At 37.7% G+C, this 18,857-nt stretch overlaps 1 protein-coding gene across 1 annotated transcript in view; it reads right to left on the reverse strand.

Moving 5' to 3' along the window:
- Window positions 1-18,857, reverse strand: part of srbd1 (S1 RNA binding domain 1) — a 66,436-nt gene that overhangs the window by 11,763 nt on the left and 35,816 nt on the right. The window contains exons 15-17 of the mRNA XM_053502234.1: window positions 15,325-15,407; window positions 3,110-3,216; window positions 1,607-1,774 (exon numbers count right to left, since the gene is read on the reverse strand). Coding sequence (XP_053358209.1) covers window positions 1,607-1,774; window positions 3,110-3,216; window positions 15,325-15,407 — 358 coding nt within the window. The remainder of the gene's footprint in view (window positions 1-1,606; window positions 1,775-3,109; window positions 3,217-15,324; window positions 15,408-18,857) is intronic.

The raw sequence follows: 18,857 nt of genomic DNA on the forward strand, positions 1-18,857 counted from the left end.
TTGATGCAGTATGTGGTCTGGCGTGGTCATGTTGGAAAATGCAAGGTCTTCCCTGAAAGAGACGACGTCTGGATGGGAGCATATGTTGTTCTAGAACTTGGATATACCTTTAAGCATTGATGGTGCCTTTCCAGATGTGTAAGCTGCCCATGCCACACGCACTAATGCAACCCCATACCATCAGAGATGTAGGCTTCTGAACTGAGCGCTGATAACAACTTGGGTTGTCCTTGTCCTCTTTAGTCCGGATGACACGGCATCCCAGTTTCCCAAAAAGAACTTCAAATTTTGATTCGCCTGACCACAGAACAGTTTTCCACTTTACCACAGTCCATTTTAAATGAGCCTTGGCCCAGAGAATGTGCCTGCGCTTCTGGATCATGTTTAGATATGGCTTCTTTTTTGACCTATAGAGTTTTAGCTAGCAGCGTCGAATGGCACGGTAGATTGTGTTCACCGACAATGTTTTTTGGAAGTATTCCTGAGCCCATGTTGTGATTTCCATTACAGTAGCATTCCTGTATGTGATGCAGTGCCATCTAAGGGCCCGAAGATAACAGGCATCGAGTATGGTCTTCCGGCTTTGACCCTTACACATAGAGATTGTTCCAGATTTTTTTAATCTTTGGATGATATTATGCACTGTAGATGATGATAACTTCAATCTCTCTGCAATTTTTCCTCTGAGAAGACACTGCCACTATGAGAGGCTCTTTTTATACCTAATCATGTTGCCCATTGACCTAATAAGTTGCAAATTGGTCCTCCAGCTGATTCTTATATGTACATTTAACTTTTCCGGCCTCTTATTGCTACCTGTCCCAACTTTTTTGGAATGTGTGGCACTCATGAAATCCAAAATGAGCCAATACTTGGCATGACATTTCAAAATGTCTCACTTTCAACATTTGATATGTTATCTATATTCTATTCTGAATAAAATATTGAAATTTGAAACTTCCACTTCATTGCATTCTGTGACATTATTAGATGTGTTTGTTTTTTTTTTGCTGAAAGTGTCTCTATGACTATGAGGGTTTTAAATGTGATCTTTGGCAGACAGTTGCTCTCTCCTCAGTATAGTAGACTGTATAGACCTACTTTCACCCATGCTTTGACAGACAGTAATTAAGTCATTAGAATACATGGGACGTGGAGTAATATAGTTAAATGTCCCAGTGGTGTTATCATACTTATCACCACTCGTATGATGCCCCTCATTCAAATAGATTGCTTGGTTGGAACTGTTGTATAATTTTGCCTCATACACAGAATAAGTTCTGGGGCCTATCTGAAAAGAACTGGGTATCAAGATATCAACTCACTATAGGCTAACAAGTGTACACTTTACACCTGGGACAAGGTTAGAATTGACTAATTTCACACATAGGATACAAGGATAAATAAATAAATCCCACACAAACCACAACAGCAGCTCAGTATCCCAAACCTTATGTGGCAATAAAACACCTCCTACACCACTGCCACTCAGCAGTACTTAATGCATTTCATTACAACAGCATCATGATAAATGTTTTTGTTTGTTAAAATTAGGATGTGTAGAAGAACCATGTAAAAGAACATGTATTAGCATTAACACTGGTACCTGCGCATGGACTGTGGGTTGATGCGGATGAAGCCCGCACACTGCTGGAAGCTCTTTGGGCCAAGGCCTTTGACCAGCTTCAGTTGCTCTCGGTTAAAAAAAGGCCCGTTCTTTTCTCTCCATTCTATGATGCTTCGTGCCCGGCCTGCATTCAAACCTGCAACATGTCTACAGGAGCACACAAAAAAAAAAAACATTTCCATTGCTTGTTCTGTGGCTTACACTAATCAATGGACCTTTGAAAATGCAGGAATATTCAATAGGCACTGACTTTCCATTTCATGTATTTCTCATCTAACTGCAACTTTGAAATCCAGCTTGTTTTTGGAATTAGTCACTGCCACAGATGTCAATACCTCCCTTATACTATATATCCTGGGTAAAAATTACACTTTGAAAGTCCACCCAAGGGTATGGAAATTCTATTTCATACTAATCACATCCTTACATATTCACGTGTGAAATATTAGTACAAATATTGAGAACATTTTCCAGAGCAGTTACCCAAAGGTTTCCTAAGATCTTTTCCTAAGATCTTAATAATCATTGTGACCTTTTTATTTCTAACAGGCAGGCTTCTAAAGTTTTTGGTGACAGTGTGGGGAATTTAAAGTGGCAGCTCCTTCCAAAAGCAGCTATGTAAACACAGTATGTCATCACTTATAAATAAGGCCTGTATTACATTCGAGCTGTGAATGTGTAGTGTGTGTGTGTGTGTGTGTGTGTGTGTGTGTAAGTCTGGACCTAAGAGCTCATTGAAAGTCAGGTAAACAAATGACCTGATCTCTGCCTGCCTCACACTTGACCAATACTGGCCCTAGATGACACGATTCAATTTCCAGATCCAATATCATAAGTTTGTTTCAGTAAAAGGAACCAAGCATTTAACCAGCGTTTCTGGTGTACTGTCACTGTGTATATGGTGTGTACAAAAAACATTAAGCGTTAAGACAGAGAGGCATACAGAAATAGGATTTTGACTGGCATCCCAGTTTGGATTTGTATTACTATAAGCTCTAGTTCAAAGAAAAGTAAACATTTTGCTATTAGCTCTGAACTTATTCCCGCAAGTAACTGAGTAAAAAGGCACAATAAATAGTAGTGCCTGTGTGTTCGTTTATTTTCCTATTACAGTGTTACAAACTTTATGCACCAAGAAGTTTTGTGGCTTAAAATCATATGTACAAGACTAAGTGTACAAGTAGCATTCAGATATGAGCGAAACCTAAATATAAAAATATATAAATCCTTCATAACAGTTGGAATCTGGATAGCATAAAAATACTTTCACTGGGAACAGAGATTTTATGTGTAAAGCAGAAAGCAATTATGTGACTAAAAAAGTGAACTTGCATGTGTATGCATGTGCGTGCGTGTGTGTGAGACTACAGCCTGGCTTGGCCTGAGTGGGGTGTCAGACTAAACAGAGCAGTATGCAGTAGTGGGGAGGCGAGTGTGAAGTTGCCATGTTGTGACTGCTGCTGGAAACTATTTGGTTTGTACCTCATCAATGTCTCAGAGCAGATGTTGATGTCCACTCCCACGAAGCTCACGCACTCCTGCACCACACCGTCCAGCGCCGTCCTCAGCAAGGTCTGCGACACGTCATGCTAGAAAGAGTGACCTGAGCTTTACATGCGTGCATGTGTGTAACAGAATGCAGGAAAAATAAAGCCTCCTCTGTCAGTCAGGGACTTAGGAGAGAGGACTGCTGATCTTTCATAATATTGTAAAAGAGTGAAGAAATCAAGTTTCCTCAACATTTTAATTTGCAAACACATCAAAAACATGTAGGATTACCAATGCACAAATTCAAAAAAAAGTGCCAATGCCACAATGGCATTCTCCTCCTTAATACACAGGGGTCTATATTGCAATATTTAACTATGTAACCATACTGAGATCCTTTTAGAAGGGGAGGGGTGATGTAAAAGCTATTACAGCTTGTCAAAATCACATTCCAAAAAATAAGACTTTCCACAAGGGCACTGTTGTTTAGTTGGTGGTCAGATCTGAACCTGAATACCTTGTGGTTTAAGTCCCAGATTGGGAGAAGAGAGACAAGAAAAGCAGCAGAGTGTGGATCTCTTCACCTCCAGAGAGATGGAGAGACATTCAGAGCCTGTTTTCATTGGAAAGCGCTTATGGCACTTCAAAGTCCACTCACAGGGGTTTTCCATTAAGCGCAGGGAATTGATAAAGCTAATCCAACCAAACTATTCACACTTTGGAGGCCTTTTTTGAAAAAAAAAAAAAAAAAAAAAAAAAATGCAGATGGGATTCAAAGAGAGGCAAACCACAAACCCGAATCCCAAACTGACAAAAATTAGTACCAAGTGGTGAATTCTGCCCAGACATTGGATTGTGAAGGAATATACTGTAAGTCTTGGTATAAATGCAATACATTTATTGTTAATAATGGGTTCAAACTTTTGCCGGCTGGTAAACATATATAATAAACATATAATAAATTTCACAGAAACCCCCCCCCCCCCCACGAAACTAAATGAATGTTTTATAATATTAATATATTTGTTTAGCCCTTACTAATTATTATTGCCAACAGAAAAAAATAGCGCCAAGTTGACATAATTAATAGTGTATTGAATTGCATTTATGTTTTCAACGTTTGAATGAAAACAATTAGATTTAATGAACCGGTCAAACTGGCTGATAACTACAGTACAAGCAACACACAAGAATACTTTTTTCGATAATAGGTCAGTGGTACTTTCCAACACAATAACAAAAATAAATCACAGAGTGCTGACTTGCTCTACAGAACCACTACTCTACAGTATAATATCACATCAAGATAAAGGTTGTTTTTAGGACATCTTATTTTCTTAGTGACTATAGTTCCTTTTTACATTCATAGGCGTAAACAAGAGTTTAGTCCATTCGGTTTGCTTAGTTTAGACTTAGCAATCACATTTAAGTGCAGATAAAAACAACTGTGATTTGACGATCTTGGTTCTCTATACTAATTTCTATACACATATGACAAGGTTGTCTTTAAAATAAATAAATAAATAAATATTTTTAAAAAGTTTATATGCTCCAGTACTCGCTACACATCTCATTCATGGACTGAACAAAGATTTTTTTTTTTTGATGATGTGCATTTTAAAACAACCCCCCAGATGCACAGCTTGTTTAAAGATGTACAGCTGACCTCTGTGAAACGTGTCAGAGTCATCACATGAAAGACGTTTAAATCTAGGGAGACTACAGAAGAGTGTCTAGGACCTAGATCCTGTAATCAGGTTTCATTTGGGGAAAGTCCAACAGAAGGAAAAAAAACTAAAATAAGATGATGTGTGGTAGTGAGAGTAAAACTTAATCTAAGAGAGGTGAATCTTGGAACTGCTTTGCTCAATATATTGTTAAAAGTGTAGTAAAACTAAAAGTTTTTGTAATTTTTTTTTAAATCACAGACCGTGTTCTGTGTGAATTTATGTTTATATAGGAGCATATATTGTAAAATATACTGTACACATCAATGTTACATGCAAGCTAGGTGACTCCATGTTTCTTCATATAACTGGTTGTTGCCTTTTTTTTTTTTTTTTTAAAGGTATGTCTGCAGAAGCCCAGTAAAGTGATGATGCTGAAATTAATTTTATTTTATTTTTAGGAGGTATGTAAATGTTTTTATTATTTTATTTTTTACAAACCCCAATTCCAATGAAGTAAGAATGTTGTGTAAAATGTAAAAAAAAAAAAAAAAAAACAGAATAGATTAGAATTCTGCAAAATCCTTGTTGAACCATATTCAATTGAAAACACCACAAAGGGGAGATATGCAATGTTCAAATTTAGAAAATTTTAATTCGATGCCTGCAACACATCCTAAAAGAGATGGGACGATCCCTTTTAACACTCAATAAGCGTATTGACGACAGTAATTGTCGAAGCTTTGTAGATGTAATTCCTTTCCATGTTTGCTTGATGTTCGAGTTTTTTATTACATCCTGTGGATGACTGGGTGCATGTGCCTCAGTTAGCTGGACAATAGGTGGCTCCAGGATGCACTATGGGAGGAAGGCATGGGTGCGAAGACGGTGTGATTCTCTGGGTAATGTTTTGCAGAAAAACTGTGGGTCTGGCCAATCATGTTGCTGTTCCTCATCAAATACCACCTACTGTACCTAAACACTTTTGCTATCTACACTCTTCACGAAAGTTATATTTCCTGATGGCAGCGACCTCTTTCAGTGAGATAATGTGCACTGCACCACTGCAAAAATGGTTCAAGAATATCCTGGCAAATGGATGTTCCCAGAGATGTTGAGTGTTTGTTGCATGCTTTTCCTTCACTCTACAAAAGAAGAGTCCGAAGGTCTAACTCATCCCCAACCATCCTAATTGGATTCAGATCAGGTGACTATTTAGGCTGAGTCAGCTGATGCAGCACACCATCACTCTTCTTCTTGGACAAATAGCTCTTACATAAAGAGGTGTGTTTGGGGTCATAGCCCTGTTGAAAAATGAAAAACAGGTGCGATGGCATGTTACAGTGGCCATGCTGGTTAAGTCTGCTCAAAATTTTGACTAAGTCACCAAAAGTGTAACCAGCAAAGCAACTCCTTTACATTACACTTCCTATATGATTCACAGTGGGAACCACACATTAAGGAACAGACTGTTTACCCTGTCTATGCCTAACAAAGACATAGCCGTCTTCGGCAAAAAAAACCAAAAACTCAATTTTTCCACCCATCTAATGTTCATTCCTTGTTACCTGGCCCAAGCAGATGTTACCAACACCAAGGAGGTGTTTTTCTTCTTATGTAATGGTTTATTTGCCACAATTTGAAGGGGATGTTGAAATATATCTGCTGCTTGAGCTCTAATTTGAGTTTACATAAAATGGCAGTCTTTGAGACTGGTAATTCTAATAATCTTATCCTGTGCAGCAGAGGTACAGTAGCTCTTGGTCTTTTTCTGAGATGGTCTTTATGAGAGTCAGTTTCATCATGGTGTTCAATACTTTTGGTGTCTGCACTTTAAAAGACTGTACATTCAAAGACCAGAGATTTTCTGGATAGACTGACATTTCTTAAAGTAATGATGGACTGTCTTTTCTAAATGTAGCTACTTTGGACAATCTAAATTATATTCTGGGTTGTTAAAGAAAAAGCACTGACAGTGCGTTTAATAAAATAATGTATATTAATAACATAGTTTAAATATAGCTTGTGTTTGTGTGTAACACACACACACACACACATATGGTGAGAATGGTTTTTGAGATGACAGCTGCGGTCAAGCCACTAGGTGTTGGTAACCTGGGGAAAATTAAGTAATATGACAGACAGAAGACCTTAGACCAGAGACTTCTATTTTTTATGCTAAATGAACCATAACAAAGGGTCCCTTTAAGGTATACACATATAAGTTCACACACCTTACACAAACTTGTAAATGCAGCCTCAAGGGAAACCAGCACAAGGGGGAAAGCACACACCACTGTCTCACCAGGGAATTGTGGCAGATAAAGGGTGCCCTGTCCCTTTTGTAATGTTTGTTGTAAGGCTGAGTCGAAGTCAGATGGCATAATTCAGTCGATGAGGTGGACTCCAGCTTCCACCTAAGAGAGACTATAGTGAAAACAGTTGTGCCTAAACATGCCAGTTTAACAGCTTGACATTAAACTGGCAAACTTTTTACCTGGTACCTGGTAAAAAGTTGTAACTAAAGCATCATCAGGCTCCCTTCTAAATAGGAAAATGAGGAATAACCAAACACTAAGATGCTCTGGAAGCCCTGTACAGTACCTTTTACTAAATAGTTTTTAATAAACGATTGCTATAAAAAAAAAAATCGGTTGCTACTGGGAAATATATATATTTTTTTCTGTGTTTTGTTAGTCAGAAAATTGAAAAGCCACAAATGTCCCAATCATAAGTGGGATAAAAGTGGGTATTTTCCCCAGCCATTTAAAGGTCTCTGCATTCAGATTGGCTCAAAAATTCACATCACCAAAGGGGTATTTCATGGCAGTTTATTTTAAATACACCAACTGAATTGGTAAGTTTTAGAAAGTTGTAAAAAGACAAAGATTCAAGCACAACAGAATGCAGGATCTGAGTTGTATTTGAGATAGAAAATTAACAGACAAAGTTTGGAGACCTTTAAGTATTACATCAACTTTTGTAAAAGTGTAAAAAGTGTATAATTAGAGCGCCTTAAAACCGATGCATATTCTTTGTACAGCTGCATTATTGTTTCACCACTGGCCAAGGTGTGCATTTCCTTTTCCTTTAACTACAATACCATTAGCAACACTCATCATTCTTTTTTATTGCTGTAGTGACATTAAGACCCAGCAGCACAGGTCCTCTGAGAGGCTTAAAATGAAATATCTTAAGGGTCATTTAACACTATATGAGCTATAGCATTGCCTCTAGTGGCCATAACAGTCAACTGCAGCTAACTACAGAGATTAATATCTGAAAAAAAAAACAAAAAAACCCCTAAATATTTAGCTTTAAAACTATGCCTATCTAATGGCACACATTACTGAAAACACCTGTAAGGCTAAACAGATTTTCACATTAGAACGCTGTTCATTTCAGGAAAGGCAACCATGCAAAATACAATTAAGCAACTTATACACTCCCATTGTAACATTAGAGAGGTAACAGTTATACCATAATGCTTTCACAACGAATAATAGAGGAAAGAAGAACAGAAATAAATTAACAGAAAAAGAGCTGGTAAAATAAAATGCTGTTGTGATTAAGTCATTTTTATATACTGTACACTTGATAATATATTATAATATATTTGTGAAAGTTAATAGCAACAAACCATAAACTGGGATAAAAAAACTTTATTATTATTATTATTACTGGTATATTTCCAGATAACAATGAGGATTAATGTGGATGCTACCCAAAACTGTGAAACCACCCCATGCCCAATCACTCCACCCTCTTTAGGTAAGTTGATTGACATCAGATCAGCAATACTGCAACACACCCTCAAGGGACTTTCCACACAGCATAACCAGTATTTCCTAGTTCGTGACCTAAAAAAAAAAGACTGCAGCTCCTTAGTGGTGGGATGCAACCTGAGAAGTGTGTGGACAGGTTCCCATATAGCTGCACCCTACCCCTAGGGTTAGCTACTTGGCAGCCATTTGGCTGCACAGGGCCTCAGGCATGGATGAAGCGAAAATTCTCACAGTCCTTGAGCAGCCTACAAGAGGAAGACACCCAAAAATGCTGCCTTCAGGCACAGCAGCAAAAAGAATGCACGCTCATTAGGACACCATCAATCATGATGGACCTCAAATTATTTTAGAAGGCAGTTACAGGCAGTTATGTGCAGGGGTGTTCTAATTTATGAGCTTGGACAACCCCACTGTGAATATTAGCACTAACATACTGGGCAGAAAACCCCACAAAGACAGCATACAATCAAGTAAGAGAACTGGCAGTGATCTGTGTTTGTTGGCGGGCTGTCTGTCACTCCAGGGTTAAAAGCGCAAGAGTGAAGAAAGCTACACTTTTTTTCGGACTACAGCGTAAGGGCACATCTGTGATCACAAGATAGAAAAATGTTCATGGTCTGCATAATAAAATAAAGTTTGAACACCAAACACTGAACTTAGAAGGTTAATGTCTTAAAAATTCATGTAGTACAAGCTCTAAAATACATATACAATACCACAGGGTTCTTTTCTCAACTGTATATTCAATTTGCAGGAAAGAATGTCCAAACTATAGTATCCAAAAAAAAAAAATACTGTACTTTGATAAACACCAGGCTGACTTCAATACGATAATGATCTTCTCTTCTAGCCAGTGACTCAATCACACAGACAAACACACCCTCTCTTCCTTGTACACACTGGAACAGAAGGCTGACAGCTGAGCTCTGACATATCTTTGCAGAGTGCCTGCCTTGAAGTCAAAACACCCCAAACTCAATTAAGGCATCTGGGAATAAGAAGAGAAACACTGGTGTGAGTCTGCATACCTTTTAAACACATACATTTTATTCCGCTGTCCGGTTTTCTTCACACACGCACACACCACTGTTTTAACACAAATAACAAAAGGCAGCAAAAGGAATAGGCTAGCCCTAAAAAATAACACATACGTTGAAGACACAAACTCCATACTCTGCTTCACCTCCAGCGGGCTTCTGAGAGTCTCTCTCTTTTTCTCTCTCTCTCTCTCTCACACACACACACACACACACACACACACACATAAATACACGATTAAATTCAGGTGCAAGGTCTTATTTGGCTTGGATGGGCCCCAGTGCCAGAACAAAGTGTTTCTGTCCGCACTCGGCCCAGTTAACAGCTTTTTCATGAAAACCTGCCATTCTAAGATGTCAATCAGTGCGCTGCTCTCCTCTCCCTCTCCCTCGCGACCCAACACGAATCTAACCAGCTGCAGGCTCCGAAAACACACTTCCCAGAGAGAGATGAAAACACAAAAGATGTTTGATTGGGGGATCCCTTTACATACCTCCCGACCCTTTTGCCTTCTGCGTAACCAGAGACATGCACTTTCAGCAAAACATGAAAGACCCAAATGCAGGAGAGCAAAAAACAGTTGAGCTCATCCTGACACTTGTTGGAGAAGCAGCAAGACAGGACTGAGGTAGACAGGGAGACCTTGTTAACATTGACATAGGTTCCTAAAACCAGAACGCTCTTAATTAATTGCAGAAATCGCACATATGATCGTAAATACTGAGCAGGAAATGCTACAAGCCAGGTTTGCACTAATAGCACTTTTTTCAGCTGTGTGCTGCTAGCAATGAACTCCCCATGGCACATTTTACATATATAAGATTTTTTGCCATTTAAACAGTATCTGTAACAGAGAGGGTGAGAACTGCTGACCTAAGCATGCGGAGCAGTATCAGTAAGCATGATCATTAAAATGAGTGCAAGCTGCTGTGAAATGAGAGGAAAGGAACCGCATGTCTCACTGCTTAGCGCTCAGGGAAATAAAGTGCTTTCACATTCCCTTCACCACTCCATGTTCACAAATACAGCTGTGTGCTCGTTTTAATGACCATGCTCGTTGTTGCTGCTGTGCACACTCAGATCGGCTGCCCTCATGCTCAATAAATGCTGTTTACAAAAGCAAGTTTTTTTTTTTTTTTTTTTTAAAGAAAACTCAAGTTACACAAAGTTGTTCAAGTCACTGCTCCCCCAAGGTGTGTGTATATTCCACTGACCTGTCTTTTCACCCTTTGCTCTGTGTAAGGCTTTCCTTATCTGGCAAGTACCAAGCATTTTCTGACAGGCTGGCAAACTAAATACACTTATTAGCAGAGGTATGTAGACAGACCGTCAATGCAAACAAATTTTTGTGCATTACGTTTTTTGGTTCGATTCAATAGCATTAATGTTTATTGCCTTATTTGTCTCAAGCAACTAGATTTCTTAAATTGTTTTAATTTTAAAGAAGCTCCTAAAAGTACCTAGTTTTGTTGTGCAAGTACTACATCTCACAAACACATTCCGGTCCAGTAGGTGGCAGTATTGCATTAACTGCACATAAAGTCAAAAGACAAATAAATAATAATGTTGCATATTATTTGCAGAAAATGGAAGCAATTTGTATTTTCTACAGAAGTTGTGGTATATTCTTAATGAATTCTTCAATTTACCGTATGCATTATCCACCTAAAGTTCACAACACAATCGTTTGTTATTCAATTTTGAATTGAAAACTGAGCAATCCCTTTAATTTAATGAACTGACCAACAAAAGATTCAATTGCAAAATCGATTGAATTGCAGGGCTGTACTAATTAGATAAAAAAACAAACAGAGAACAAATTGCTTAACAAAAATGCACAACATTGGAAGCGAACAAATGGCAATTTTGCTTTATTTCTACTATTTTGGCTATATAGCTAGAGTAGATGGGTAAGCAATCTACCATCAGCCTTGACACTAAGTAAACATTTAGGGAAATAAATTTGCTATCCAGCATGAACAATGTACTGCGAAATTATTAGGAAACAAACCTGTCCACTTAAATTTACATTTTAGCTAGCGTCAAGTAGCTGAACATATTTAAAATACACATAGGATCTTTTCTTTAATGAAATTTAATTCAAACTACTGTATGGGGGTAGACCACATAATATGCATTTTCTATTAAATAAATGTTGACTCATTCTAAGCAAAACTTTTATGGGTTAATCACCCTAACGCCAAAATAAATAAATAAAATAATAATAAACATTTATCTCAAGTGATAGAACAGCAACTGTGTTTATCAGATTTTGTATGCAAATGTTTAACAAGCCTTTGTCCCAGGTTGAAAAAGTTCTGCGTCAAAGTTCACACCGCACTTCATATAAACCACTAAATATTTTTAGCCAGTCACAATATTTGTCGCTCCAAACAGTTCTTTTTTTCCCCAGATTTTCTCCTTAATCTAAGGCTACTACTACCGACAACATACCAAGTAAAGCATACGCTTCCTGTTTAATCTACAGGTTTTGAACATTTCGGAAATTACCATTTTTGTGGCATATAAAATACCTGTCAACTGAAACATTAAAATCTGAAAAACAATAAATAAATAAAAATAAGTGCAGTTGTTAATTTTGGCCCAGATCAAACTGAATCCCCCTGTTCCTAAAATGTTAGACAGTTGAATACATTTTTACATCTTGACTATTAAAACTAAATCTAAGACTTTTTAAGAATTTGTGGAAAAGCTGTAGCATTAGGTTTGAAGTTGTTTGGCTCTGTACTATTAATGCTTATACAAAAGAAACACAGGTACACTGCAGAATAAACATTATGAAGCACACAGGAAGTCATAGAGTAATTTAGTTATTTAACAGATGCTTTTTTGTTGAATGTAAGAAGCTAATGTGCATAATAGTTTTTGTGACACTGAGCAAATGATAAAAATTGCAGCAAATGAATATGACGTATATAAAAAATATTGGTATTAGTGCTGTCTGAAAGATACAGTACAATGAAATTTTTAATAGCCTGCAGACACAGACAGCGATGAAATCACATGTTTAAGTCAAGTGAAGGTGAAGAACAGGCTCACATCATTTACTTTCCCACGCTACGCTAAGTCGCAACTATCCATCAACATCTTCAGTCAACTTAATGTCAATCAGTACTCTTCCCCTCGTTTCCTTCTCTTGCCTTGGGGAAAAGATTTTAGCAGAGAGCGAGGCTCTAAGACCCATTAAAAAAAGGAAAGCTGGCATTTACTGAAGTGACATCACCTGCTCAGCTTACGGGAGTTTTTTTCTTATCTGTCCCAAAGCAAAAACGTGTCTCAGCAGCCACAGAAATAAAGGTTATAGGATTTTTCTTTTAGTATCATTTAGGGTAATTTTTTACTGCTGTTTCTGTAATTCATTTGAACCATCCAAATGCCAGCCTCTACAATTGAGACGAGTAATTACCTTAGTTTAAATGAACTATGCTGAGTGTACTCTGCTTTATAATGTAGACAATAATACTCCTCACAAACTCAATAATAATATATTACAATAAAAAATCCTAAACATTACCAAAGTATATCACAAACCCTAAAATTTACATTTTAGAAAACACTTCAGGGAGAGTAGCAGTTCTGCATACTACAGAGACAATTATGATAAACAGAAAGCGAGAGAGAGAGAGAGAGAGAGAGAGAGTGAGAGAGAGAGAGAGAGAGAGAGAGAAGGCCTTTAAGAGAGTGACAGCTCCTTTAATATCCGGGGTTGTGTGTGGTGTTTTCCCACACAGCTGGGTAAGATGGTAAAATGTGCCCTCTGGGACTTTTAAGAGGCTAAGGAAATCTGAACACACTTACTCCACCTTTCTCCGAATGACTGACAGTTCACTATATAAACCGAAATGCACGAGGCACCAGCTCCTGCTACAGACCGCAACACTGACAGAGGTGAGAGACGTGGAACAGATCATCAACCCGAAGCTGGTACAAAAGCGGTTTTAAAAATCATGCACACTGATGATTTTATGCAAAGTTTATAATGGCATACATAACATTAGCCTGCTGTCCCAGGTGTATATAGTAAAGAATAGGTCATGTCCTATTGATGAATCAAATATCAAATATAAGCCAAAAAGGCAAATGAGAGCATAGAGGACTTTTGCACAAAATGTGACTATTTTGATACACACAAATTCACATTCCATACAAACTTAAATAGTTCTTTGGGTTGTGTAAAGCTGCTTTGCGACAATGACAATTGTTAAAAGCGCTATACAAATAAAATTTAACTGAATTGAATTATACGATCATATACCCAAAACAGAGAACAAGAGTTTTTACATTGACCTACACACACACACACACACACACAGAGTCTCTCTCATCACTCAGCATGTCAATGCAGAAGAGAGGCAGCTCGTGTTGCTTTCTCCCTACCCAGATCATATGGCAGGGTAAATAAACGCTGAGTGCTGACAGATGTGTGTGTGTTCAGGGGAACTTCACAAAACACTCTCAGCCGAAAGAGTGCAACATTCAATTATGGGATGGAGCAAAGACGTTCATGTACTACTGCACAGACTGCACGTGTGCATCATCACCATGTGCTCATGCATGTGTGCATGATCTGTAAGTCAAAACCAAACTTAAAGAATTTGACAAAAATTTAAAGATGGTGAATTGCAATACATTTAACCAATACAACAGACAGACAGGATCGAACAGTCTGCATTATTTAAAAAGATAATAACTGTTAAAGTTATTCAGTAAGTTCATTATCTAGGAAGTCAAAGAGATCAGAATCTTCAGCGCATGTGGATGGTTGATGCATTTCACATTTTAAAGAACATGCTCACGTTCCATTGCCTTTGCTAGGCTATTGCCTTTCTGTATGTTTTTCATTGTGAAGGAACACTTAAATACAACACAAACACTACAAGCATAGAACACACAAATACACATTCTTCCTTCTAAATAGCCAGCCTACTAAGAACAACAAACTGTTTTACAGTGAACTAATCTGCATTTATTTTGCCAAGAGGTCCTCCAGAGTTGAAGGTCATGTTTTCTAATGAAAATCAAGACGAGAGGATGATGGAAAGCAAGCATGCAGAACAGCAGGACAGAATGAGGGAGAAAAAGAGAAAGGAGGATACAAACAGCCCCAGGTCCTCAGTCAACATATGATGCTGCCGACAAACTTAATTGAATTAATTGTGTCAGAAAATGGATTACTTCGAATTTGAGACAGCAAAAGCAAACAGACAGAAAACTGGATTAGCTCAGAAGTCCAGCTGACTCCTGTTTATTACTTAAAATTGAAGATCCTAGCCTGTGCTAGACAGCTGGTGTGGTGCCTAGGATTACGTGCTAGCTTTGAGTAGTGTAAAAGAAACACAAATTGCATCTTGGCGTAGACAACAATCTTATACTGCAATCTAAATTTTTTCGTGTCTTTAGTGAGTAAGAGAGATTTCCATTTCGCTAGGTAGATCAATGGATGAACAGTGTTAAGTAGAATTATACTTATTGCTCAAGGATTTAACCAATTATGTTATTGAGACCTTATGTAATACCTCGCCTTACAAAGTTCTTCTACATAAAAAGGATAGTTAATTCATTAGAGTTAATTCATGGTAATTTTGCTTTGGGTACTGCAGTTGGCTAACTGCAAACATGTCCAAGTCAAAAGCAAATTCTTTCGATTTTTAAACAGTCAAACATATTGCTTGTTTCATTCAAGTGTGATGTGACTGACCTGGTAAGTACCGATGCCGATGTGTTTTGGGTCAATCTTGACCAGCTCAGCCAAGGGGTCCTGTACACGTCTTCCAATCGATACTGAGGCGATAGTCAGAAAAAAAACAATGTCAGGGCAGGAACAACCAGACATATGTAATGGACTTTATAGAACCTCAAGGGACCAAAAAAAAATACTCTTTTAATAAACCAGAACCAGCAGATTAAATTAAATTAGTGTAAATTAGCCATGCAAATGAGGGTTTAATTTTTTAGCACCAGGTTAAAGTGGCACCAGGCTAAATGTAAAAATTCCACGCAGGTTAATTCATTACACGAACATACCTCATAGATTATAACTAATTGTAGTCTCATGAAGACCAATTGCCTGGCACAACATTAGGCAATAAGAAAATATATTTTTGGGGAAAAAGTGAAATGTCTATTGTCCATTGGTGCTATTGGGTAAAACATGGATAGAAATAAAAGCAAATAAAAACATTAATAATGGGTGAAGGTAATTATGGAGAAACTACTGTACAAGAACTACTTACTGTAATTCTTTCCAAGACTAATCGGTCTGGTATGTCCACGCAGTAATTAACGCACTGCTGTTTATTCAGATACAGTTGACCAGTTCAAATTAATTACAGGCCACAAAATTAATCAGATCCAGCAAGGGATAATTTTATATATCCTCAGTTTAACAAAACTACATTGGAACTTTTTAAAAGCCTTTCAGACTAAGTCTTGGCTGAGAGGCTGGAAAGGAAAGATCAACAAACATGCTATGATGTTTAAGTGCGAACACATGACAGGATCATTTAACAGCCTGAGCTAGAGCTGAATACGGTATTGCATGCACCAAACCAAATACATTAGAATTTGTGTGTGTGTGTGTATGTGAGAGAGAGAGAGAGATATGCTCAAATATCCTATACATGCATGGATGTTGCAAGTTTTCTTTTCCAAATTGGTTTAATATTTAAACACAGTCCAAAGCCAATGTATGTGTCTGGACAAATAAGACCAAATAGCTCAATACCTACACTCAATGCTAAGAATTTTGGCAATAAATTTTTCCCAGATGTTAATAGTAAGATAGTAAGCATGGATAGTATGAGCTCTTGCATGCGCTTGCTTTTATGAATTTTGTTTAGCCTTGCTGTGGACCACCATGGAGAATCAAAACTTCAATGTTAACTGGGCACAATCAAAAAGGAAAAAAAAAAAGAAAGAAAAATGAGTGTGTGTCCGGGGGAGGGGTGGGGCAAAGAAGAAAAGAGACACAGAACATAAACCCTTAGAGGAATGATGTTAGGGAACAAGAGCTGGTTTCAGCCTGACTGCTTGAAAACACACTCCACATTAACGAGAGTGAGGAGAGCGGTGCTTTTGTACGTACTGTACAAGGCCTGGGTTGAAATTCTATCCCAGTGCAAATATTATTGCAGGCAGTAGCTTCCCACTGAGCTCAATGCAGAGACACAGCGAGTAAGGCATGGCAACCATCATCCAGCATCCCACCTTCGCTCACAATCACCTACTTAAGAACTCAGTCACATCTATCCTACCGGTATTATCTACAGTCGTGAATCAGAAACACACTAACACACTTCTGAAATGTTTCTCATACAAAACAAAAAGGCACACAGTGATCAATCTACTGAAGATATAAATCACTGACTGAGTGAATAGTCAGAAACTGACCAGGCGCAAAAACACAGACTGACCAAGCCAGTCACTATGCCCCAAGATGGTAGCATACAAATTGACTGCTGGAAAAGTGATCGGCTGACTGAACACAAAGATATTACCTGTTTGACAGTACTGTCTCTGGCTGACTGACTTAACCTTAACCTCCGACTGACTGAGCACAGCCACAGACTGTCAAAGCATATGGTGATCAACTGACTCAAAAAACAGTCACCAACTGATTGAGCATGTAGTCCCTGACCAAGCACAGAGTCACTGACTGAGTGCAAAAAGATAACCAGGACATACAGTTATTGAGTTACTGATAGTTACTGACACACCCACTCACTGTGTATATAGTAAGTGAATGAGCAAATAGTTAAACTCTGGAACACTTGGACATCATCAAATGCTGAGTTTGTGGCGACCCCTGAAAGGGAACTGCCGAAAGACAAAGAAGAAAAAGAAATGCTGAGTTTGTGGACCAAGATGCCAGACCAATACTGTAGCGAGCTGCACAGTTGCTGCTTTTTAAGGGTCTTTTGGCCTTTAGTTTTGTCTTCAGTAGGTAAAAACTATTTTTATAGGCCACTATACATTTGTACTATGAATTGGTCCCTTTTGTAGCATTTGACTGAACCTCAGCAGAAACTATCAGCAATCACATGAATAAACACCAGCAACCTAGTTCCACTGGTAGACAACAATTGCCATAACAATTGCCCGTTGCCACTTCCTCCACCATATTTGTCAGGAGATGTGATGTGTTTTTCTTATCTTTTTTTTCTTTCTTTCCTCAATATTTTTCTCTTGCAATCATTCTAGTACAATAATTTATATTAGGTTTTAGAACTTAATATTAAGATTTAGAACCGGCACATACAATGTGTGTATATTCATATAGCACTCTGTGCCTCTCCACTCTTCCTAAAGAGTCTGGAACCTCGATTTACAAACGACATGGCCTAATATTATCAATGCAAAAGTTGTAGCCCATTTCCTTAAACATGGTGGCTTTTGATGCACTGACGCCAGCCACATTGCACTCCATTCACAGTGCTTGATTTAAAAAAAATTTTTTTTTATATTTATCCTTTATTTTACCAGGAATGTCCCATTGAGATACATCATATCTTGTAGTGGCTTTGCTTGACATTCTTCTTAAGGCTGCAGTCATCCACATTGATTTTGCACCTTTTCTTACCTAGGGCTGGGTAGCGTTCCAAAATTACAGATACCGATACCAATACCCTGAATTCGATACCGGTTCCGAACGATACTTTTTTCGATACTTTTATTTAAGAAAAATATTTTAAAAAGATTACATAATACACATAATCTCTGAGAAACTTTGGTTTTATTTTTCAGGATGTTTGTGACACTTTTCACAGCAGGCTTATCTCTAAGACCAGTAAACAAAGGCACAAAATGAACAAAGTGTAATTAACATAATAGATCAGTGTAAACAGTTTTAATAAAGTTCAATCAGTTTTAAGTATTTGTGAGGCTCACTGTCGCTTAAAGGTTTAGTTCACCCAAAAATGAAAATTCTTTTATTAATTATCTATAAATGAAGATATTTTGGACTTAATCCAAGAGCATTCTGATCCTCCCATAGATAAATCATTGAATAAAGTTATTTTTGTTTTTTGTACACAGAAGTATTCTCACAGCTTCTTATAATTTTGATTGAACCACTGATATCACATGGACTTATTTTTATGTTTTTGGTTCCTTTCTGGGCATTGAAAAATGCATATCCAGTAAATCTATGAGAGGATCAGAAAGCTCTTGAATTAAATCCAAATTATTTTAATTTTTGTTCTAAAGATAAACAAAGGTCTTATGGGTTTGGAA

This window comes from Clarias gariepinus, chromosome 8, assembly GCF_024256425.1.
Source record: "Clarias gariepinus isolate MV-2021 ecotype Netherlands chromosome 8, CGAR_prim_01v2, whole genome shotgun sequence".
NCBI classification, from domain to species: Eukaryota; Metazoa; Chordata; class Actinopteri; order Siluriformes; family Clariidae; genus Clarias; species Clarias gariepinus.